General features: G+C 39.3%; 1 protein-coding gene across 3 annotated transcripts in view; it reads right to left on the bottom strand.

Annotated features, from left to right (window-relative positions):
- The window catches only part of ZNF143 (zinc finger protein 143), a 55,288-nt gene that overhangs the window by 5,469 nt on the left and 24,257 nt on the right, over window positions 1-25,562 (bottom strand). For all 3 annotated transcript variants that reach the window (XM_065881764.1, XM_065881763.1, XM_065881765.1), the window contains 7 exons: window positions 23,987-24,106; window positions 22,357-22,432; window positions 20,653-20,778; window positions 18,825-19,004; window positions 12,093-12,320; window positions 9,446-9,594; window positions 7,114-7,275 (listed from right to left, as the gene is read on the bottom strand). In XM_065881764.1, coding sequence (XP_065737836.1) covers window positions 7,114-7,275; window positions 9,446-9,594; window positions 12,093-12,320; window positions 18,825-19,004; window positions 20,653-20,778; window positions 22,357-22,432; window positions 23,987-24,106 — 1,041 coding nt within the window. The remainder of the gene's footprint in view (window positions 1-7,113; window positions 7,276-9,445; window positions 9,595-12,092; window positions 12,321-18,824; window positions 19,005-20,652; window positions 20,779-22,356; window positions 22,433-23,986; window positions 24,107-25,562) is intronic.

Genomic DNA, 25,562 nt, shown 5'->3' with positions numbered 1-25,562 from the left:
AAATCAAGAACAACAGGTATCTTGGACTTCTCCAGTGGCACAGTGGTTAGGAATCCGCCTGCCAAAGCAGGGGACACGGGTTTGAGCCCTGATCTGGGAAGATCCCACGTGCCGCAGTGCAACTAAGCCCGCTAGCCACAACTACTAAGCCTGCGTGCCACAACTACTGAAGCCTGCGTGCCTAGAGCCTGTGCTCCGCACCAAGAAAAGCCACCACAATGAGAAGCCTGCGCACCCCAAGGAAGAGTAGCCCCCGCTCTCCACAACTAAAGAGCCCGTGTACAGCAATGAAGACCCAATGCAGCCAAAAATAAAATAAATTTATTTTAAAAAAAAAAGAAAACACATTTCCTTATAAAAAAAAAGAACAACAGGTATCTAGAGAAGTACCAGATATTAAGAAATTAAGCAACCTACATGCAAATTAAAACCACAATGATATATTATTTCACATCCACTAGAATGGCTAAAATTTTTTAAAGTAACAACACAAAATATTGATGCTATGAAACAAACAGAAATCTTATACATTGCTAGTGGGAGTGTATGATGGTCAAACCACTTTGGAGGACTGTTTGGCACTTGCACATAAAGTTAAATATACCTCTACCCCATCCAGCAATTCCACTAACAGGTATTTAGCTAAGAGAATGAGACCATATGTGTAAAAATATACTTGTACTAGAATTTTCACCGCCACCTTATTCACAATAATCAAAGATTGGAAGCATCCCAAATGTTCATCAAGGGGAGAATCTATCAACAAATTGTGATATATTCCTACCACAGAATACTGCTCAGCAATAAAAAACAATGAACTGATGTTATAAACAAGAACATGGATAAATCTCCAAAATATTATGTTAAAAGAAAAAACCCCAAAACAGAAGAGTTCATACTCTGGCTCCACTACGCAAAGTTTAAGAACAAACAAAATAATACAATCAGAATAACTAGGTGGAGACTGGCTGGAAGGGGTCTCAAGAGAACTTTCTGGGGTGATAGAAATGTTCTAGATCCTGTTTGGGATGGGATGGGTGTGTATGTTTAATAACTCACTGAACTGTAAATTTAAGATCTGTGCAGGGAATTCCCTGGCAGTCCAGTGGTTAGGACTCTGTGCTTCCACTGTCAGGGGCCCGGATTTAATCCTTGGTTGGGGAACTAAGATCGCACAAACAGCGTGCTGTGGCCAAAAAAACCCAACAAACAAACAAAAAACCCGTGCATTTCACTGTATGTAAATTTTACCTCAATGAAGAAAAAACAGATTTCAGGCTAATATGAAAAACATGTTCAACCTCACCCAACAAATGAAAGTAAAAATATAATTTATCCTTGGCTTGTGAATTATGCAAATATATAAAAAAAATCCTAATGCTAGTGAGAATACAGTGAAAACAAGAACACTTTTAGATCCATGGCATGATTGCTAAAACTTTCCAGAAAATAATTTGGCAATATGTAGCAAGAAGCTTAAAATAGTTCATACCATTAATCTAATAATTCCATGTCTAGAATTTGTTTCCTATGAAAATAATCAAGGAGCTTGCAGAACAATTTATGAATGTGGAATGAGTTAATGTTATGTATATCCATTTTATGGATTATTTTGTAAATATTAAAAATCCTTTTAAAAGAATGTTTAGGGACTTCCCTGATGTCACAGTGGTTAAGACTCCAAGCTCCCAATGCAGCGGGCCCGGGTTCAACCCTTGGTCAGGGAACTAGACCCCACATGCATGCCGCAACTAAGAAGCCTGTGAGCCACAACTAAGGAAAAGGCGAGCTGCAACTAAGGAGCCCACCTGCCGCAACTAAGACCCAGCACAACCAAATAAATAAATAAATAAATAAAATATTAAAAAAAGAACACTTAATTGATATGAGAAAGTACTCAGGATGTAGTGTTAAGTGGATGACAAGCATACAAAATTGTATTATAATCCTAACTTTGTTCACATATGCATACACACAGAAAAAAAGATGAAGTAAATAGTCTTAAATGTTGAGACTGGTTATTTTAACATCAAGGTAAATAGCTGACTTTTAGTTTGAGTCTCTAGTTTCAAATTCTCTTGGGTAGATACCTTTAAGTGGAATTACTGGATCATATGTAATTCTATGTTCAAGTTTTTAAGGAACTGCCACACTGTTTTCCACAGCAGCTGCACCATTTCACATTCCCATGAGCAATGCGTAAGAGTTCCAATTTCTCCACATCATCCCCAAAACTTGTTATTTTCTGTTTTCTGGATAACGGTCATCCTAATGTAGGTGAAGTGGGATCTCATTGTGGTTTTTATTTGTATTTCCCTAATGATAATGATGTTGAATATCTTTTCATGTGCTAATTGACCATCTGTAAATCTTCTTGGAGAAATGTCTATTCAACTCCTTCACTCATTTTTTTAAAAAATTTATTTATTTTTGGCCGTGTTGGGTCTTTGTTGCTGCACGTGGGCTTTTTCTAGTTGCGGCGAGCAGGGGCTACTCTTCGTTGCAGTGTGTGGGCTTCTCATTGTGGTGGCTTCTCTTGTTGTTGAGCACAGGCTGTAGGCGTGTGGGCTTCAGTAGTTGTGGCACATGGGCTCAGTAGTTGTGGCTCGCGGGCTCTAGAGCACAGGTTCAGTAGTTGTGGTGCATGGGCTTAGTTGCTCCGCGGCATGTGGGATCTTCCTGGCCCAGGGCTCGAACCTGTGTTCCCTGCATTGGCAGGCGGATTCTTAACCACTGCGCAACTAGGGAAGTCCCCTTCACTCATTTTTAAATTCGTTTGCTTGCTTTTTTCTTGTTGAGTTATAGGAATTCTTTATATAGTCTAGATATTTTCCCCCTCATAATATTATTATTTTATTTTATTATTTTAAAATATATTCTAGGGACTTCCATGGCAGTCCAGTGGTTAAGACTTCGCCTTCCAATGCAGAGGGTGAGGGTTCGATCCCTGGTCGGGGATCTAAGAGCCCACAGTCCTCTCAGCCAAAAAAACCAAAACAGAAAACAGAAGCAATATTGTAACAAATTCAATAAAGACTTTAAAAATGGTCTACATCAAAAAAAAAATGGTCTACATCAAAAAAATAAAATATATATATATATTCTAGATATTAATCCCTTATTAGATGTATGATTTGCAAATATTTTCCCTCATTTTGTAGATTGTCTTTTCACTTTCTTGGTAGTGGCTTTTGATGCACAAGTGTTTTCAATTTTTTTTTTTTAGCCGTTCCCTGTGGCTTGTGGGATTTCAGTTCCCCGACCATGGATTGAACCAGGGCAATGGCAGTGAAAGCCTGGAATCCTAACCACTAGGCCACCAGGGAACTTACAAGTGTTTTTAATTTTGAAGAAGTTCAATTAATTTTTTTCTTTCATCACTTATCATTTTGGTGTCATATGTAAAAATAATCTCCTAATCCAATTTATCTGTTTTTTCTTTCATTGCCTGTGCATTTGGTATCATACATAAGAAATAAGATCATGAAGATTTTCACTTATGTTTTATTCTAAGAGTTTCATAGTTTTAGCTCTTAAGTTTAGGTCTTTAATCCATCTTGAGCTAATTTTTATATATGGTATAAGATAAGGGTCCAACTTTATTTTTTCTCATGTGGATATACAGGTTTCCCGGCACCATTTGTTGAAAAGACAAATGAAAAGCCCTTTCCCACTGAAAGATCAAATTCTGACTGTCAAAATTTAGTTGACTATATATGTGAGGGTTTATTTCCAGAGTCTCTATTTTATTCCATTGGGAATATGTATTACTTTTGTAATCTGAAATTAACTAACTAAAATAGATGGAAAGCACTGACTCTTTAGTCTATACCTGCTAACTAGGCTTCCAAAGGCACCTGGAAAAATGAGTCTCAGAAATGCAATTACCTTAACGACCAAAAAAAAAAAAAAAGACTTAAGGAAGGACTGACTACTTTCTTCCCATGCATGTAAAGAAATGGTTACAACCAATTTAAGTGTTACAGATAATTCACAGGTGGGGTCCAAACACCCCAGTGAATAGCCAACTTTTGCCCGATGGCCTACATGTAGTTAACAGCAGAAGGAACAGTAGCAGCAGCAGGTCCTTAAGTGAAACCCCATCCCTGTTGTGATATCCCTAGCTGCTGGAAGCTGCCTGGCTTCATTCTAGCCCTCAAAGCCTTCTCTCTTGAGAACTTTTCTAGCTCACAGGCTACAGATAAGCTACATAAGAATGTGTGCTTTAGGGTCACTATCTTTCCAGACCTGCAACTGTACAAGGTGTATTTACCCAAGCTGGGCTATAAACCCATCCAGGAATCCCAGAGCCACGGAAATGACTGCAAACTGGTTAGGTGGGACCATTCCATAAGACAGCCTGAAAGCTAGTGGCTGCGTTTTTTGTTTGTTTTGGCATAAGGTAAAATTAGAAACAATAAAAATGCATGGATCTTAGGTGTTCTGTTGAGTTTTGACAGTTAGATACAACTGTGAAACCACCACTTAAAACAAGATGTAGAATAGTTCCTTCATATTTCATTCCATCAATTTCCTCCCCAGCCAAGCAGCACTTTCTGATTTCTATCGCCATGGATCGTCTTGTCTATTCTTGGATTTTGTGTAAGTGGAATCATATGGTATATATTCTAGAAGGAATTGCTGAGTCATAGAGTAGAGGTATGTTCGACTTCATAAGAAACTGCCAAACAGTTCTTCAAAATGGTTGTAACATTCTATACTCTCACTAGTGTGTTCAATGTCCTAGTTGCTTCATTTCTTTGCCAACATATGGTTTTGTTTGTCTTTTTTATTTTAGCCATTTCCCTGTGTCTGAAATGGTGTCTCTTTGTGATTTTAACTTGCATTTCTTTGATGATTAAAGATGTTGAGCACTTTTTTGTGTTATTGCCTTTCATGTACCTTTTTTTTGTGAGGGGTCTGTTCAAATAAGCAATCAGATGATTTGATCTTTTTTTTTTTTTTTTTTTTGCAGTATGCGGGCCTCTCACTGTTGTGGCCTCTCCTGTTGCAGAGCACAGGCTCCGGACGCGCAGGCTCAGCAGCGATGGCTCACAGGCCCAGCCGCTCCGCAGCATGTGGGATCTTCCCAGACTGGGGCACGAACCCATGTCCCCTGCATCGGCAGGCGGACTCTCAACCACTGCGCCACCAGGGAAGCCCCTGATTTGCTCATTTTTAATGGGCTGTTCACCTTTTTATTATTGACTTATAGAAGTTTGTCATATATTTTCAATACAAGTCCACTGTCAGATATAGTGTGAATATTTTTTTCCCAGTTTGGGGCTTATCTAATCTTTTACTACACATTGTCTTTGGTGAGCAGAACTAATTTTGAAGAAGTCCAATTTATCAGAAAAGAAAAAAATTTATTATTAGTGCATTTTGTATCCTGTCCAAGAAATCTTTACCTTAAGGTTGCAAAAACATTCACTTTTCTTCTAGAAGCTTTATGATTCTGAGTTTTCTATTTCAAGGTGTAGAACGCCTTCAATTTTGTTCCTTTTTTCAGGACTGTTTTGGCTATTTTAGGTCCTTTGTTTCATGTAAATTTTAGAATCGGATTATCTGTATCTTCAAAAATTCCTGCTGGAATTTTTATTGTGATGGTATTGAATCTATAACCGAATTTAGGAAGAATGACAGCTACTAACTGACAGACTTTTTCACTGAACAGGGTAAGGTAGCTGCAGTGAAACCCCGCACTGCCTTCAGCATAGCACAAGAAGGGTTTTTAAATGTTATTAACCAATATCATTTATTTTAAAAGAAATGAAAAATTAAACTACAAAGAGATACATTAGATTGGCAAAAATCCAAAGGTTTTACCACTATATTGACTATCAGAAGGGGGGGAGGCACTCTCAAAGGCTGCAGCTAGGAATGTAGATGGGTATAACCCTAGAAAGGAAGTCTGGGAATATCTATCACAATTACCAATGCATATGTTTTTTCACCCAGCAATTCCACTCTAGGGATTTATCTAGTAGCAGATGTACTCACACACATGCAAAATCACATGTGCACAAGGTTATGTGTTGTGTGAAACAGCAAAAGACTTTAAATAAATTATGGCATGTCCAATATAGTGGAATATGATATAGCTTAAAAAAAGAATGAGGATGGGCTTCCCTGGTGGCACAGTGGTTGGGAGTCCGCCTGCCGATGCAGGGGACATGGGTTCGTGCCCCGGTCCGGGAGGATCCCACATGCCACAGAGTGGCTGGGCCTGTGGGCCATGGCCACTGAGCCTGGGTGTCCGGAGCCTGTGCTCCGCAAAGGGAGAGGCCACAACAGTGAGAAGCCCGCGTACCACCCAAAAAAAAAAAAAAAAAAGAATAAGGAGGGAATTCCCTGGTAGTCCAGTGGTTAGGACTCGGTGCTTTCTCTGCCGGGTCCCGGGTTCAATCCTTGGTTGGAGAACTACGATAACTAAGATCCCTCAAGCCATGCTGCATGGCAGGAAAAAAAAAAAAAGAGGAAACTCTCTATAAAATGAAATAGAAAGATTTCCTAGATGTATTATTAAGGTTAAAAAAAAAAAAGGTGAAGACGAGTATAGAATTTACTATCATAAAAAGGGAAGGAGGGGAAGATGACTATTTATTTGTATTTGTTCGTATATGCTTAATGAGTTGTTGGGAAAATTACGCAAGAAACTGATAAAAGTGGATTATCTCTGCGGGGGCAGGGGTGGAAAGAAGACTTTTCACTGCCTATCTGTATATACTTTTTGACTTTTGAATTATGTGAATATATTACATATTAAAAAAATTAAATTTTGCAAATGAATTTTTTTCTAAGTATCTGATGATGATAATGATGATAGGAAGAGCAACCATTAATGAACACTTAATATATACTTGGGCTGACTACTTTATATGCATTATCTTGCTTAATCCTTCTATTAACCTCATGGGGTAGATGCAATAATCACTCCTATTTTACAGATGAGGAAAAACTGAGACTCAGAGGGTTATGTAGCTAAGAAGTTGTAAAACTGGGATTCAATCTGAGGTTTGTGTGCTTAACCACTGTATCACACTGTACATCTATGTAATGGTTTTGATATTGATATATGTATTGACTGATATAAAAGAAAAAAGCAATTACCTGCTGCCCTTCTGTACCCTCGGCGGTAACCATAGCAACAGAGTGTGTTCCTGCTGAGGAGATGACTGCATCATGAGCAGGTACTGTGATGGGCGTTCCATCCTGTGTTACCATTGTGATGGTATTGCCAATGGCCTGCATGTCAGCTTGAGATATGTTCACCTGCAATACAATGCATTTTACAATCAGGCAATGTTTCTTGTTTTATCTGGCAGTCTTTATTAAGGGCAAGGCCTAATCCTTGTATAAGTCTACTCTGGGAGCAGATAAGCATTTTACAATGGAAAGAGGTCATCAGAAAAACTGCATATTCCTTTTTTTTTAATATCTTTATTGGAAAAACTGAATATTCCTTAAATGCATTTACTCCTCTCCATCTCTACTGCCAATTTAGACCCCTATTTTTCTCTCATCTAATTTTCTGCAATACAATGTCTTTCCAAATATCTAGTCTAACGCGTCCCTAATCATCCTCTACCTTGTCACCTTTCTAAAAAACAAACAAATTTCATTATGCTCCCTGCTCAACTCCCCAGTGACTCCCCATCACTACAGTTCAGACTTCTTACATGGCACTCATGACCTTTCATCATCTGGCCTTAAACAGCTTCTCCAGACTCATCTTTCACTTCTTCCAACCCAGCACACAAATCTGGCACTCCAGCCACAACAGATCATTTGCATCCCCGGGAATGTCATATTCTGTTATATTTTTGTGACTTTGCCCTTTCCTTCACTCTCTGCCTGGCTAACTCATAAAAATTCTTCAAGATCCAGCTGAATGGCCATTCTCTACAAGGGCCTCCAAGATTCCTTCAGGAAGCATCATTTACCCCTTCCTCCAGGTTGCCACAACACTTTACATACCTGTCGATTATATACCCATCATTATGAGAAATTATTTTTCATTTTAGGAACGTCCCTCTCCTACTAGACTACAATACCCCCCCCCTTCCAGTACTCCCCACACTAACTTTACCAAAATATCTGTCATTGGGTTCAATAAATGTTTGTGTTTTAATTGACCAAAGGAATGGAATAGAAATCCCTAAAGGAAATGGGAAGGTTATATCTAGAGAAAACACAACTTTGGGATGGGGAAAATAGCTGCTTTAAAACATATGAAGAGGGATTAGACTCATTCTATATGGTCAGAGAAAAGCCATGAGTGGATGACACAGTGGTTAAGTTCCAGTCTGATAAACCCTTAAATTATCCAGCAATGGAACAGACTATCTCTTCAGAGAGAAACTGCCTCATCTATATGGGGGCTGCTGTAGAGGGAATTTCTCCAGTATAGGAAGGGAAGGAGGTTAGATCAAATGACCTCCACAGAGCCTATCTGTGATGACCTAATTTTTAAAAAAGGCTTAGGGTTGAGGCTGAATTAAAATTGTGTTAGTAAACATGTTAAATCTTATATGCCAATCAGTAGACAAAGAGTGTTGTGTAGAATTAGTGATGTCAAAAGTAACGGGAAGAGGAATGAATGGGATGGTACAAGTGCTTTTTATTTTCCTATCCTGAATACGTTCTGCCTTCTAGCTAACATCAGCACATTAACAGTTATCAACACAAAGGGCAAATTAATCATGGGAGGTAAAGGTCCGAGAGAGACAGGTAAGAAGAGAGTTCTCCATGGAAGAGGTAGATACAGAAGGATAAAGAACCCCATATGTCTATTTCCACCAGTTATTAAGACAACCTTAGCTAGAGCTTAAAAATGAAATCAAGTCAATTATTTTATGCTAGTGGCATCTAGAAAACAATGACAAGTTTGACTATTGAACAACAGCCATTATATTGCTTTTCCTGGGGAAATCAAGATACCTCTTCTATTAATTCTGTGAAGCTAGTAAAGTGAACTCCCATGATTCCAGGTAGGGAGAGAGTCACACTCTGGAAATTTTACAGATGTGCCCATCACTGACTTGCCAGGATCTTTTAATGATGTCCTCGTCACCTCAGCCAAACCTCTGCTGACTTCTCAATCCTATCCCTTCTCTGAATTGGGTTTCATATGGATCTATTACTTTTCAAGCCCTCAATTTCACTGTGGTTCTGACCTTCACCACCTCACATTTGAACAATACCCATAACACCATTTGAATTCTACAGAGTCACAAACCTTCTCTCTTTACTAATCTCCCTGCAGGTAGTCGCTTTCAACAGGCTACTAGAAAGCCTCCAGGAGATCCAGCACTGCCTACAAGCTAAACTCCAAACTCTGTGCCCCAATTCAAGGCTTTCCTCAATTGGGACCCAACCTGCCTTTCAAGCCCAGGCTCAGAGAAATATTATTTAACTTGTTTGACTTTTGGTGGGTACTTACATGCTGAGTCCCGTCCTGGGATATGAGTGTAACCTGTTGACTCAACCCAGACTGGGTTACTGTGGCTACTTGTGTAGACACAACATCGTCCCCTTCTACACCTGTAACATACGTGATCTGGGACCCTTTAAGAACATCTTCACTTTGACCTGTTTAAAACAAATGAATTATTTATTTGATCAAACAACCAAGCTGTTTAGAAAACAGAGGAGATTTAAAATATTACAGAGAAAACTGACAAAAGTTAAATGGCATGTGTATTAAATTCTAAATCATGTTTTTTTTCTTTGGCCATGTGGCATGTGGGATCTTAGTTCCCTGACTAGGGATTGAACCCGAGGCCCTTGCATTGGAAGTGCAGTCTTAACCATTGGACCACCAGGGAAGTCCCTACATTCTAAACCATGAAAATGGCTTCCAGCACCTCCTGCCAATCTCTCCACCTCCTCTTTTGCAAAGCCAAACCAAATCAAAGCAGACCAAACCAAACTTTTCCACATAAAGTGTAACTGTTCTAATTTTGAGAGACCTTGCTTATTCTCTTATTTGGAGTAATTATGTGATACCATGCATGTGTGCTGGGGCAGGGAGTGGGGGAACTGTACAGGGAGACTAACTGGCAAATAATCCTTCCAACATGGCAAGTATGCACTAAGTCCTTGCAGTCACTTAAGAAGCTGCTAAAAATGATAAGACAACCTTCATAAACATTAACCACAAAACCAGAATGGTATGTAAACACAACGTACTAACACTAAGTTACTTACTCTTTTAACACAAGTGACTGATTATAAGTCATCAGTACACAGTGACATCATTGTGTAAAGACAACGTAATGGCATATTATCTGGGTTAAGGTTAACCATTTAGTAAGTAACAGAACAGGAGCCCCCCTCCACTTCTTTATTTCACAAAGAACCAGCAAGTAAACAGCAATTTCAATAGTCAATTACTGCCATACTTGGCAACCAGGAAGATTATTGATCCCTCTCTTCTATTGCTTTCCACCTCTCATGATGCCAGAAAAAGGGTAAATATTTTTTTTCCTTCAAAGAAGGACCTTATATGCTAATTTATGAGTACTTCTCAAAGTTATGGTTGATGCCTACACTCATACAGCTATAGTCATCATGGTGTAATCTCTATGACACTCATTACTTCATTTCTTTTTGTTCTGTTCCATGGCTATTTATTATATTTATTATTATACCATTATTCCAATGGGTTCAAAACCTAGGGGACCATATGGGAGAAAAGGAACATAAACCCATCCTTATTCTTGGAAAAACAATCTTACTTTAATTTTTTTAACAAAATGTATATTATTATAGATTATCTTCTAGAACACAAGAAATTCTGACAATCTGAAATATCAACATTTAAGGAAGAGATTGAGGAAGCTTAAAAGAGGAACAGTCTTAAACCTAAGTTTGACATCATGAAAGTCTGCTTTCTAATTGCAACGATTTAGCAGCTGTTGTGATATCTAACAATGCACACTTACACTGCTTTGGCTAGAAAACAGCATAGCATTCAAGAGTGAAGGAATTTGGGGGAATTCCCTGGTGGTCCAGTGGTTAGGCACTTTCACTAACAGGGACCTGGGTTCAATCCCTGGTCAGGAAACTAAGATCCCACAAGCCATGTGGCATGGCCAAAAATAAAAAAACTAAAAAATAGAAGAGTGAAGGAATTGTTATTTTCTTACTATCACATGACTGATATCTGAAAAGACAAATTAGAACTCCAGGGAATTATCTGAGTAGACAGTGAATGATCTGTTCTTTTCCTTATTCTCCATTTTTTTCCTACCTAAATGTTTTTCAACACTTCAATCCTAGTTGTTAAGAATGGGTAAAGATGTTTTAATTTTCAAATTTACTCCATTTAGGAGGTACTCAATGAAACAGGACAACATATGTTTCTTTTGTTTGTTTTAGAAAAACCTACTTCATTTTACCTATTTAACTATGCTGATTTATTTAACTGAAATCATAGAATCTAATTCTCTAAAATATTTTTTCCAAGAGTTTATCCTTATTGAAATGAATGTTTTTGTCTCCAACAACACTACTGAATAGCACATGAATCAACTAAGAGTTATCTGGGAGTGCTTCACTGCTCTTATGATTAAGACCAACATCTTAATACACCCAAATAGTCTAGGCTGCCCCTGCTTTGCTGTGCAGTCTCATTTCATACCACCTTCCCAAGAAGAAGTGCCATGCTGGCCAGGCTTCTTTCAGTCTCTCCGATTTACTTTGCTCTCTCCCACCTCAGGGCTTTTTGCTTGTGCCAATCCCTCTATTTGGATCGTTCTCTTGCCTTTGCTCCCTGTTTACCACCCCCCAACCCCCCCACATCCCTGACTCTACACCAAGTTAACCCTTATTCACCCTGTAGATCTCTCCAAAAATCACTTCCTCAGGGGAGCCTTCTCTGACCTACGAGACTAGACTAACTTCCCCTCTTATACCCCAGAGCATTAAGCGCCTTTTTTTGATAGCAATTATCACAGCTGTAAATGATATGTTTGTGTGACTATTTGAAAAACTTTATGATTTGAGAAAATGCTTTAAGTCATAAATTACGTTCATAACTGTTGATTTTCAAACACAGACATAGACATACTGGAAAAAACCCTTACCTGGGGGAGGCTCAAAGAAGGCTTCCTGCTCCTCCTCAATGGGCTCAGTGTCATTGTGAGCTGTCCGTTTGTGCATGGCCAGCGTGGAGATCTGCTTGTATGTCTTCCCACAGTGGTTACAGTTGTACGGTTTGGAGTGAGTGTGAACAACATGATGCTTGTACAAACTGGAATATTCTGTGAACCTTTTGTCACACCCAGGGACTGTACAAACATATGGCTTTTCCCCTAAGAACAGCACACACATACAAAAAAATCAACTTTTACCTACGAAGGCATAATCATTCCATACCTTCTGGTGGGGGGAGGGGGGAGGGGTGGGGGAGGGGGCAGAGAGAGGGAACCTCTAGTGGCAAAAATAAATAGCTGTCAAATCCCTTTCTATCCTGCTAGGAGGCAGTGAACAAGAAAAGACTCCTTAACTATGGTTTCATCTTGGATCAAAAGGTGGTCTGCACCCTGAGTCTCATCCTATGCCTGAATACTACTTTCCCCTTAATTACAAGGGATTTGAAAAATAAGGATGGAGATGTTTATTGCCCAGTTAACTCTAAGATTTGGTGAAACTGTTATTGTTACCTGTAACTAGATAATCTAGATATCATTAGTGATACTTTACTAATAATGGCAATAATAAATGCAATTATTAGTATAACTAATGTAGCTTACCCTAAGGGTTTTTAAAAATATATTTATTTATTTTCTAAAAATTTTTATTTATTTATTTGGTTGCGCCAAGTCTTAGTTGTGGAAGGCGGGTTCCTTAGTTGGGGCTCCAAGGCTCCTTAGTTGCAGCAGGTGGGCTCCTTAGTTGTGTGGCATGCGAACTTTTAGCTGCAGCATGCATGTGGGACCTAGTTCCCTGACCAGGGATTGAACCCAGGCCCCCTGCATTGGAAGCGCAGTCTTATCCACTGCACTACCAGGGAAGTCCCCAAATATATATATATTTATTTATTTACACCGGGTCTTAGTTGTGGCACATGGGCTCCTTAGTTGCGGCAGAAGGGCTCCTTAGTTGCGGCAGGCAGGCTCCTTAGCTGTGGCATGTGAACTCTTAGTTGTGGCATGCATGTGGGATCTAGTTCCCTGACCAGGGATTGAAACCAGGCCCCCTGCACTGGGAGCGCAGGGTCTTAACCACTGTGCCACCAGGGAAATCCCACCCTAAGGGTTTTATAAGGATAATAAACAAAGATTTTCTAAAAAGTCTATGGGACATAGTTTGGACACTTCAGTAAATCTAAAAGGACACACATTTTATATTAACTTCAGTTGACTTCTTGCATCCAATCAAAAGCTATTAAATATTCACTAAAAACAACTCAATACAAAGTAATTCTTTTTCCATGAAACAGTCTGAGAACAATGTAGGCAGTACATATATTTTTAGAACTTTTCATTATAGAAAATTTCAAACATACACAAAAGTATAGAGAAACAGTACAATAAACCCCCATGAACCAATCATCTAGCTTCAACTATCAATTTATGGCCAATATAGTTTCATTTATTCACCACATTTCTGCCCCCTCTTCCCACCCTGGATTATTCTGAAACAGCTCCAGATAGCATTCTATCTCATCTATAAATTTCAGATTGTATAAAAGATGGATGTTTTTAAATAACAAAATTAACAATAATTATTTAATATCATAAAATATCTAGACACTGTTAATATGTAGTGGGGGGAATCTAACACTGAGAGCAAACTGGAACAAATTAACCTAACTGTAGTTTTTTTTTCTTTTATAAATTTATTTATTTATTTATTTTTGGCTGCATTGGGTCTTCGCTGCGTGCTTGGGCTTTCTCTAGCTGCAGTGAGTGGGGGCTACTCTTCGTTGTGGTGTGTGGGCTTCTCATTGCGGTGGCTTCTCTTGCTGCGCAGCACGGGCTCTAGATCCCAGGCTCAGTAGTTGTGGCGCACGGGCTTAGCTGCTCTGTGGCATGTGGCATCTTCCAGGACCAGGGTTCAAACCTGTGTCCCCTGCATTGGCAGGCAGATTCTTAACCACTGCGCCACCAGCGAAGTCCCCCTAACCTTAGTTTAAATGAATACTTGTAACCACTTAGAAGGGGTATGGGGGCCAGGGCCAGGGTGGGGGGTAGCAGGGGGAGAATAAACTAATTAAAGTTAACTCATACACACAGTATTTGACTAATGCTCTCAGTCTTGGACTAGGCTGGAGTGGGGAAAACTGCAAACAAATCTTCAGTTCTTCTTGGTAGGCTTGTTTATTGTAGTGCTATGGGCAAAACAACTCTGAAACTATTTTAGGTGTAATAAAGGATTAAGCAATGAATAAATGTGTCAATGTTGTTGGAAGCTAGAGCACTTACTATGGAGGAAGGGACATACAAATACGGAATGAGGGAAGAAAAGAGCTCTGTAAGATGCGCTGGAATTGGATGTACTAGTGTGAACTCATATACTCTCTAAAATGTGTTTATGTGTGTATACATATGCATATCCCAGTTTGTTCTCATTTTACACCTTTCTTGGGTTAACTCCATCTTTTTCCATGGCTCTGAACCAGTAAAACCAACCACAAATATAAAATCACTAATGTAATCTGTAATATACATCTTAGACATTAGTAATTGAGATTGCTTCCGTCCTTTGCCCAGCCTGCATTCTCAAAGCAGGGCAGGTTAAAGTTCTTATCTTGGGGAATGGTTGTGGGGCAGATATGACAAGGGCAAGGCCAGGCAGGGAAATGTCAGGCAATTCCAACTCAGAGAACCAGCCCTATTCATATTTAGGCTGGAGCAGAAACTGCCACTAGGTGGCACCAAACCACAGTCAAGATGGAAATGAATTTGTATTTTTGGTGGGAGGGGGGTTGTTTTGTGATTTTGTCTTGAAATTATACTTTTTTAAATTGAAGTATAATTGACTTACAATATTAGTTTCAGGTGTATAGCATACTGATTCAATATTTTTATACATTACAAAATGATCACCACAATAAGTCTAGTTACCATTTATCAACGTACGAAGTTATTACAATATTATTGATTATATTCCCTATGCTGTATATCCCATGACTCATTTATTTTATACCTGGAAGCTTGTACCTCTTAATCTCCCACGCCTATTTCACTCATCCCCCAACCCCCTCCCCTCTGGCAACTACTAGGTTTGTTTTCTCTATCCATGTGTCTGTTTTTGTTTTACATTTGTCTGTTTTATTTTTAAGCTCCACATAAGTGAAATTATATGGTATTTGTCTTTCTCTGTCTGACTTATTTCACTTAGCTTAATACCCTCTAGGTATCCATGTTGTCACAAATGGCAAGATTTCATTCTTTTTTATGGCTAATATTCCACTGTATGTGTATCACATCTTTTTTTTTTAAATATTTATTTATTTGGCTGCACTGGGTCTTAGTTGTGGCATGCGGGATCTTTTAGTTGCAGCATGTGGGATCTTTAGTTGCAGCATGCACGATCTTTTAGTTGTGGCATGCAGGATCTTTAATTGCGGCATGCAAACTCTTAGTTGAGGCATGTGGGATCTAGTTCCCTGACCAGGGATTGAACCCGGGCCCCCTGCATTGGGAGCATGGAGTCTTAGCCACTGGACCACCAGGGAAGTCCCTATGTGTATCACATCTTTATCCATTCATCTATCAATGGATACTTAGGTTGCTTCCATATCTTGGCTACTGTAAATAATGCCGCAATGAACACAGGGGTGTATATATTTTTGAATTAGTGTTTTTGTTTTCTTCATTAAAATACCCAGAAGTGTAACTGCTGGATCGTATGGTAGTTCTATTTTTAATTTTTTGAGGAACCTCCATACTGTTTTCCATAGTGGCTGTACCAATTTACATTCCCACCAACAGTGCAATAGGATTTTCTCTTCTCCACATCCTTCCTCATGACTAACTTGGTCACCAGGTCCTTTGCTGATACCTCTTCAATGTCTTTCATTTTTATCCTTCTCCATCTCACTCACTTCAAATATTCGAACGGCCCTTAATCAGTCTCCTTGCTTATGGTCTCATCTCCCTTTAACTTCTTTCTATGGTATTGACAGAGTGATTTTTTTCCTAAAAAAACAAATTTTCTTTAAATCCTCTTAAAGCTTCCCCTCTGTCCATAGCAGTATTCAAAACTTGTTAATGTACCAGTTTCAAAGGAAAGGGATTGTTGTAAATGCCTGAAAACATTTCCAGAGATATCCAGGGGTCTGCAGAGTGCAGACTAACTTATGCAACTAAAGTTCCATTCTTCAAAAATGTCTTTTCATTTTGAATTATCACAAGTTTACTCTTAATATCAATAATAAAAACAATATATTAAAAATCTCCCTCTCATTCACCTTTCCACTCACATCAAAAATACAACCATCTGGGCTTCCCTGGTGGTGCAGTGGTTGAGAGTCCGCCTGCCGATGCAGGGGACACGGGTTCGTGCCCTGGTCTGGGAAGATCCCACATGCCGCGGAGCTGCTAGGCCCGTGAGCCATGGCCACTGAGCCTGCGCGTCCGGAGCCTGTGCTCCGCAATGGGAGAGGCCACAAGAGTGAGAGGCCCGCGTACCGCAAAAAAAAAAAAAAAACAACCATGTGAAACTAACACAATATTATAAATCAACCATACTTCAAATAAAAAAAAATACAACCACAAAGTGGAGAATCAAAATTAAAACGTTTTAAGAGGAGGGTGGGACAAACTGGGAGACTAGGATTGATATATATACACTACCATGCGTAAAACAGATAGCTAGCAGGAACATGCTATAAAGGACAGGAAGCTCAGCTCTGTGCTCTGTGGCGACCTAGATGGGTGGGATGGGGGAGGGTGGGAGGGAGGTCCAAGAGGGAGGGGATATAGGTATACATATAGCAGATTCACTTCATTGTACAGCAGAAACTAACACAACATTGTAAAACAATTATACTCCAATTAAAAAAAAATTAAAAAGTTTTGGGTAATTCCCCAGCAGTCCAGTGGTTAGGACTCGGCGCTTTCACTGCAGGGGGCCAGGTATGATCCCTGGTTGGGGAACTAGGAATCCTGCAAACCATGAAGCGTGGCCAAAAAAAAAAAAAAAAATTAAAAACTTTTGAGCTGCAAATGACACCATCAAGAAATTGAAAAAAAAACGAAAACAAAAAACCCACAAAAACAGGAAAAAATGTCTGTAAATCACATACCTAACAAGGGACTTGTATGCAGAATATAATAAAGAATTCTTATAACCCAACAAAAAAAAAGACAACCCAATTTAAAAAATGGGCTAAGAATCTGAACAGACATTTCCCCCCAAAATACATACAAATGGCCAATAAGCACATAAAAAGATGCTCAACATCATTAGCAAACTAGGAAAATACAAATCAAAAGCACAATGAGGTAGATACCACTTCACACACACTATGATGGCTATAATCAAAAAGAGAGATAACAACAACTGTTTGCTAGGATGTGGAGAAATTGGAACCCTCATACATTGCTGGTGAGAATGTAAAATGTTGCAGCCACTTTGGAAAACAATTTGGCAGTTCCTCAAAATGTTAAACAAAGTTATCGTAAGATCCAACAATTCCACTCCTAGGTGTATACCCAAGAGGAATAAAAACATATATCCAAAAAAAAAGAAAAGAAGGGAATTCCCTGGTGGTCCAGTGGTTAGGACTCTGCATTCTCACTGCCAAGGGCCCAGGTTCAATCCCTGGCAAGGGAACTAAGATCCCAAGAGCTGTGTGGTACAGCCAAAATAAAAACACCACACATCCAGAAAAAAATTGTACATGAATACTCCAGCAGCATTATTCATAATAGCCAAAAAGTGAAAATAACTGGTAAATTGATAAATAAAATTTGATGCATTCATATAAAGGAATACTAGTCAGTAATTAAAAAGGAAAGAACTATTGATATGACATGGCTGAACTTCAGTACTATTATGCTAAGGGAAAGAAACCAGACAATAAACACCATATACTGTACATCTATATGAAATATTCAGAATGGGAAAATCCATAATTGCTTATGGCTGGGGGGTAGGGTGGAAGAAGACTGCTAACAAGTATGGAGTTTCTTTCAGGTGAGATGAAAATGTTCTAAAATTGGATTTTGGTGATGGTTGTACAACCCTGTGAATATAATAAAAAACACTGAATCATACACTTTAAATGGATGAATTGTACAGTTCGTGAATTATATCTCAATAAAGCTGTTAAAAAATATATATCCATAGACACTCTGCAATAATTATGTCTACTATGCCTCCCTAAATCAACTGTCCTGGAAAATATCTTGTCTGTCTCTGTATTTCTGGTGCCTGGCAGGGAAACAAAGAGCAGATGGTCAATAACTGTTGAATAAATAAATGTAAAAATGCTAAGGTGGGGCTTCCCTGGGGTCGCAGTGGTTGAGAGTCCGCCTGCCAATGCAGGGGACACGGGTTCGTGCCCCGGTCCGGGAAGATCCCACACGCCGCGGAGCGGCTAGGCCCGTGAGGCATGGCCGCTGAGCCTGCATGTCCGGAGCCTGTGCTCCGCAACAGGAGAGGCCACAACAGTGAGAGGCCCGCATACCGCAAAAAAAAAAAAAAAAAAAAGCTAAGGTGAAGTTTTTTCAAGTTGCATAATCCATTTCTACCATGCCAAGTGGCAGGAAGGAGGGAAGAGATTACTTGTAAATGGTTTATAGGAGAGGCAGGAATTCAATTGAGCCTTGAAAGACAGAAGACCAAGAACTAGAGACTGTTACCTGTGTGTATCCTCACATGGTTTTTATAATTGGTTGCACTGGCAAATGCCCTCCCACATCCTGGTTCTGTGCAGTAATAAGGTCTTTCTCCTGTGTGTGTCCTAATATGCACTTTTCTGATATTCGATGTTGTGAAAGACCGACCACAGCCTTCAAAGTGACATTTAAAGGGTCTTTCTCCTGAAAACACAAAGGGAAATACATTAAATGGTGCAAAAATACACAGAAAATTGAAATGTCTTATCCTTCAATTCTGCTTAGGATCATTCATGCTCAGACTCTAGCCTTTTTGTATTGAACTTCCCTTTGAGTTTTTTTCTCTTTTTTTCTGTCAACAGCATCATCTACTCCAAACTTAAATTTACATGGGGGGCTTCCCTGGTGGCGCAGTGGTTGAGAGTCCGCCTGCCGATGCAGGGGACACGGGTTCGTGCCCCGATCCGGGAAGATCCCACATGCCGCGGAGCGGCTGGGCCCGTGAGCCATGGCCGCTGGGCCTGCGCGTCCGGAGCCTGTGCTCCGCAACGGGAGAGGCCACAGCAGTGAGAGGCCCGCGTACCGCAAAAAAAAAAAAAAAAAAAATTTACATGGGAAAATCTGAATAGTATTCAAAACTCATCACTGATTACATGACTTTCCAAAATGGAATTACCCAGAAAGGCATATTAAAAAATGAGCTGAGAAAAGAAGACAAAGAAATACATATCATAAAGAAATACAAAAGAAAAATAGAGTCTGGAATAAGGATTAAGTTAGAACAACCCTAGAATCCCCTAAAAGCTTACCTCCTACTTTATTCTATAATACTTGAAGAAAAAGAATTTTTGGTCCTTTTAAAATCTAGTGTCTAACGCATAATATGAATCAAAAATACTTGCTGAATATATTACTATTCTCAGGAGCTTGGAGACGCTTGCCTCTGATATAACAGATAAAACTAAGAACACGAATGAAATAGAAGCAGGGACGTACAGCTTTGTTCCTGAACACTGTAAAGTAAAGCCGATTTGGGATCATATTTGAACTAAAAGTTAAACTTTAATGACTGGAAGAATCCTCCATGAAAATCTGCTAAACTATCTCAGAATACTTAGAAGTATTTGGGGACAAAGTGATAACAGTATGTTTAAAACAACTGCAGTAAAATTTCAAACTAAAGGACCTTATGCTATACTACTTAGTCAACAGCTTATAATAGCATCTCTTATCAACAGTTTCTGAAACTCTTCCAGCTCTGATCCAAAGCAAGTAATTACCTTTATATTACCAATCTGCAAATAATCAAGTACAAGGAGGGGAGGGGAGGGGAGGGAAGATAAGAACAAAGTACCCTTTAGGAAAAGCAGAGAAGGAATTTATTAAGGACAGGGGAGATGATCACAAGGAAGTAACAAGCCTTTCTTTCTGTGGGGCTGTGAGGGGTTCAGACACTTTTTTTAGAAGCAGCTTAATGCAGAAGAAGCAGTACTAAACTGAGAAGGAATTGGGTGCCTTAGGTTCTGGTCTCTGTTGGGCTACTAAGTAGATGTATAATCCTAGGTAAATAAGACTGTTGCTCAGATAATTCCTGAAAACTGAGAGGGTTGGTGGTCTAGGGCCATTGTTAATCTCTTGGAACATGAACCCCTTTGAGAATCTAACAGCGTTACAGGCCCTCATCCTGGAAAGAAGCACACATGCACGAATGTCAAATTGCATGGAGTTTTGGGAGTTTAAGAGAAGCCCTTGACGTTGACTCCCTGAAACGCTTCCAGAAACGACTTCCCCAAGTCCCTTCCTGCAGATTAAGAACTCCTGGCCTAGATATGACATTTCTTCACACCAGTACCTGTATGAGTTCTGATATGTTTTTGTAGATCTCCTGAAGTTTTGAAAGATTTAGTACAATTATCTTCTGAACACCGATATGGCTTTTCTCCTGTATGAGTTCTGACATGACTTTTTAATCCATAACCTTTAAGAAAAATTTAAAAGAAATGTAATTACACAAGACCCCTCTAAGCATGCCCATTGAGATTAAGTTATTGAAAAATATAGTAAACACCAAGGATATAATACTAGGCAAACACAACAGAATAACTATTAAAAAGGTACAAGAGTATGACAACTCAGGACTGTCCTGCTGAAAATTCAATAGTTTCATCTCTGTCTAGAAGAGATTGTGTGCTGCTTTTTTTAAAGTGCCCCAATCTTATTAGATGTTTACAACTCATACCCCAAAATCTTGAAGTAGAATCAAGACATGATACCCGGAGAAAACCATAATTCAAAAAGATACATGCACCCCAATGTTCACTGCAGCACTATTTACAATAGCCAGGATATGGAAGCAACCTAAACGTCCATCAACAGAGGAATGGATAAAGAAGATATGTACATATATACAATGGAATATTACTCAGCCATAAAAAAGAACAAAATAATGCCATCTGCAGGAACATGGATGGACCTAGAGATTGCCATACTGAGTGAAGTAAGTCAGACACAGAAAGACAGATATCATATGATATCACTTATATGTGGAATCTAAAAAAAAGGGTACAAATGAACTTATTTACGAAACAGAAGTAGAGTCACGATGTAGAAAACAAACTTACGGTCACCATGGGATAAGTGGGGGGTGGGAGGGATAAATTGGGAGACTCAGAATGACATATACACACTACTATATATAAAATAACTAATAAGAACCTGTTGCATAGCATAGGGAACTCTACTCAATACTCTGTAATGGCCTATATGGGAAAAGAATCTAAAAAAAAAAAAAGGGGAGAATGGATATATGAATATGTATAACTGATTCATTTGCTGTACACCTGAAACTATCACAACACTGTAAATCAACTATACTCCAATAAAATTTATTTAAAAATAAATAAATGAATAAATGGATGAATACAGGAAAAAAACTTATAGAATGTTACAATTAATATTTGTACAGTAAACTGTATGTAAATTTTACCTCAAATAAGAAATGTAAACAAATATTGATATGCATGCTGAACTGTTTATGGTGGTATACTCTAACATTTTTCATTTATATAAATGTTTGTAAATTTTCATAATAAAAAAGAAAAAATCCTGAGAAACAAAACCAAAAAAATCGTGACATGGAATGAGGAATAGGGTGAAGTCAGGAGGCCTGGCAACGGTCCTGGCCCTCTTGGATGTGTACCTGGGAGGGACCCGTCCCACTGCTAAGCCCCTGTTTCCCATGGTTCCCCCTAAGGTCTGTCCTAATGTTAAACTCTGTGTCAGCTTTAATGCTTGACTTTTGTTTTTGCTGCTAAAAGAAAGCAGAGTGTGGAGTGAAATAACAAACACAGTAGGCAGAAACAGGTCTGAGGAGCAAAATGAGAACACAGAGAGAGAACAGAGCAAGCAGGACAAAATGCAGTAAGGGAGAGATTGGAAAACTAGTCACTGTGTGCCCACTAATTCAGACCAAGGCAAGGGGTCAGTTCCTGCCTCTGACCCGTCTCTGCTTGACCCCCAAATGGAACCAAGAAACAAAGAAAATTCATGTTTTTACCTGTTGCAAATGCTTTCCCACAGCCTGCATGCTCACACTGATAAGGCCGGTCTCCTGTGTGTGATCGCTCATGCACCTGTTATTAAAACACGGGCATGAGTTTCTTTCCTTGAGGCACTCCACAGGTGGATGGTCTCCAGAGAGACCTTTTTTATTTCCCCACTGCTGAATTATGTTGTTGCTTGTATGTTATTTTTGAAAAACAAAAGATAATTTCTTTTCTCAAAAACTACAGGTCAGTAATTCTCAATATAGACCAAATGTTGTACGTTAAGAAGTACTCATTTTAAATAAGGAACAGGGGACTTCCCTGGTGGCACAGTGGTTAAGAATCCGCCTGCCAGTGCAGGGGACACGGCTTCCATCCCTGGTTCGGGAAGATCCCACACAACACAAAGCAACTAAGCCCGTGTGCCACAACTACTGAGCCTGCACTCTAGAGCCCATGAGCCACAACTACTGAAGCCTGCGTGCCACAACTGCTGAGCCCGCATGCTGCAACTACCGAAGCCCACGTGCCTAGAGCCCATGCTCCATAACAAGAGAAGCCACCACAATGAGAAGCCCACTCGCCGCAACTAGAGAAAGCCCGTGTGCAGCAACGGAGACCCAACGCAGCCAAAAATAAAAAATATATATATATATAAATTAAAAAATAAGAGGTTCGAGTTTTTCTAGAGTGGTCAAAGGTGTTTGAATGGAACATGTACCTGGTGAGACGCAGGAGTACAAGGAGACGCTACACAACATAAGGCTAAGAGTGTGGAGGCTGCTGGCAGAGGGGCCTCAATCTGAGGCAAGGCTTCACTGCTGACTAGTGGTGTGGCCATGGCACTTGCCTTCTCTCAGCCTCAAAGTCCTCTCTGTAAAGTGGGGACATAATAGTACCTACGATAGAGGGCTGCTGTGACAAATGAATACTCATGACAATGGCCAACATTTACTGAACCTTTACCACATGCCAGGCCATTCTCTTCAGTACTTTACATGTACAGAATTAACTAACTTAATTCTCACAACCACTCATTGAGGGAGGTACTTTTATCATCCAATATTATAGATAAGGAAAATGAGGTACTTAAGAGGTCAAGTAACATGTAAACACTGATAAGTAGTGGAGATGGGCTCTAGGGATGTTATTCCAAATATGCTAAATGCACACTTCCTGACACATTGTGAGTTATTCAATAAATGTTAGCTATTATTTTTATGGGTCATGGTATGTTGTGTTTAGCTGCAATCAAAATACTTGGCCCATGTATTTGACAGACAGGACAAATTAACACCAACTTTCACTACATTTCAGCAAATCACTGTTAACGGAATGATTACACATATATCTCCCATGTAATTACATAAATTTCACATTTGAGAAAAATGTATTCAAATATGTAGCGTACCCCTATCATGTGTCACGTAGTATGCTGGACCTGAGGGAGCCAGAGATGAAAAAAGCATAGCCCAAGCCCTCAAAGAGTTCAGTTTCTAAAATCTGCATAGGCTTTTGTGTGAGTGTATTTGTATCTTGATAGGTGGGGGAGAACAATGGTGTTTGAATACTGCAAACACATTATATTGGCATTTAATGCCCTATTCTCATAACTAGACACGGCCTTTCCTTCATATATACCTTAAGATGATGAGCTGTTGTATATAATTTTCCACATCCGTCATAGCCACATCGAAAGGCCTTCTCTCCACTCTGTTGAGACTTAGCAGTTACTCTTGTTGCATGTCCTTGTAAGACAATCTAGATGAAACAAAAAGTATGATTTAAATTATTTATACAGAAATAAAGTAGATGAAATTACAATTTTCAGGATAAAAAAGATAAAACTGTAATATGGTTTTCCAGACTCAGGTCATCATTTTATGAAGATTCTATCATGCTGAGCCAGTTAGGTTAATTCTGTTCCATGGCTGAAGTCAGCAGCTCTGGAAGAAGTCAAAAGGAGATCCACAAGGGGGCATAGTCAGCGCTCACAGGTCGATTCCCACTCTAGAAAAGTCAAGCCAGGGAGCATCCATCAATGCATTATATGCAGATGTTCCTTGACATACTCCAGGGAATTAAGTGTGTGTGTGTGTGTGTGTGTGTGTGTGTGTGTGTGTGTGTGTGTGTATATGTATGTATATATATGTATATGTATATATATATTTATAATGTATATATGTATTTTAGGACATATGTTCTAAACAAGGTAAAAATCAATTTCAAAAGCAAAGGAAAAGAGGGGGTTAGGTCATTTGAGTCGCCTGTGGGAGACATTACAATCCATATGATCCTAGTCTATACTTACATAGTGTTAAGTAGAAGATCACTTCTCTGGAACTCAACACAAGACTTTAAACAACTGCACTGATGTTAGAGGTTTTTAAAAGATTATGACCTATTTTAGAAATTGAGGTACCATGAAAATTGAAGAATAACTTTCTACTCTGTGGGCATGTGGTGATGGTGCTGCCACATCCTATCTGTGCAGATTGTCATACTTGGCTCAAAAATGACTCTGGGACTTCCCTGGTGGCGCAGTGGTTAAAAATCTGCCTGCCAATGCAGGGGACATGGGTTCGAGCCCTGGTGCAGGAAGATCCCACATGCCGTGGAGCAACTAAGCCTGTGCACCACAACTACTGAGCCTGAGCTCTAGAGCCGTGAGCCACAACTACTGAGCCCATGCACCTAGAGCCCATGCTCCACAATAAGAGAAGCCACCACAATGAGAAGCACGTGCACTGTGACCAAGGGTAGCACCCGCTCACCGCAAGTAGAGAAAGCCTGCGCAGCAACGAAGACCCAATGCTGCCAAAAATAAATAAATAAAAATAAATTGTTTTAAAAAACTGCCAAGCCAAAGGACTTTGATCTCCAATGTAAATAAAATTAGTTTTTAATGAAGTCAAAACTAATGGAAACCATGAAAAAGGACCTTGGATTCTAACAGAACATGTAAAGCATCAACAATGCTGCATGATGCTAACACATTTACAAATTACATTCTCATGTGTTACCTAAAATATTAATCAAATGAAACTCTCATTTGGTTTTCATAACCCCATGAGATGGGTAAGGCAAAGATTATTGTTCTCATTTAGTTAATAAGTCTCAGATCCAGAGAAATTAAGTAATTTGCCCACAGTCACAGATACTACATAGCAGAATGGAAGCTCGACTGAGATGTTTTTATTACAAATTACATGTTACT

This window comes from Phocoena phocoena, chromosome 8 (assembly GCF_963924675.1).
Source record: "Phocoena phocoena chromosome 8, mPhoPho1.1, whole genome shotgun sequence".
In the NCBI taxonomy this organism is placed as follows: Eukaryota; Metazoa; Chordata; class Mammalia; order Artiodactyla; family Phocoenidae; genus Phocoena; species Phocoena phocoena.
Note: the sequence above shows the minus strand (reverse complement) of the source record. Positions and strands in the feature narration are given on the sequence as shown.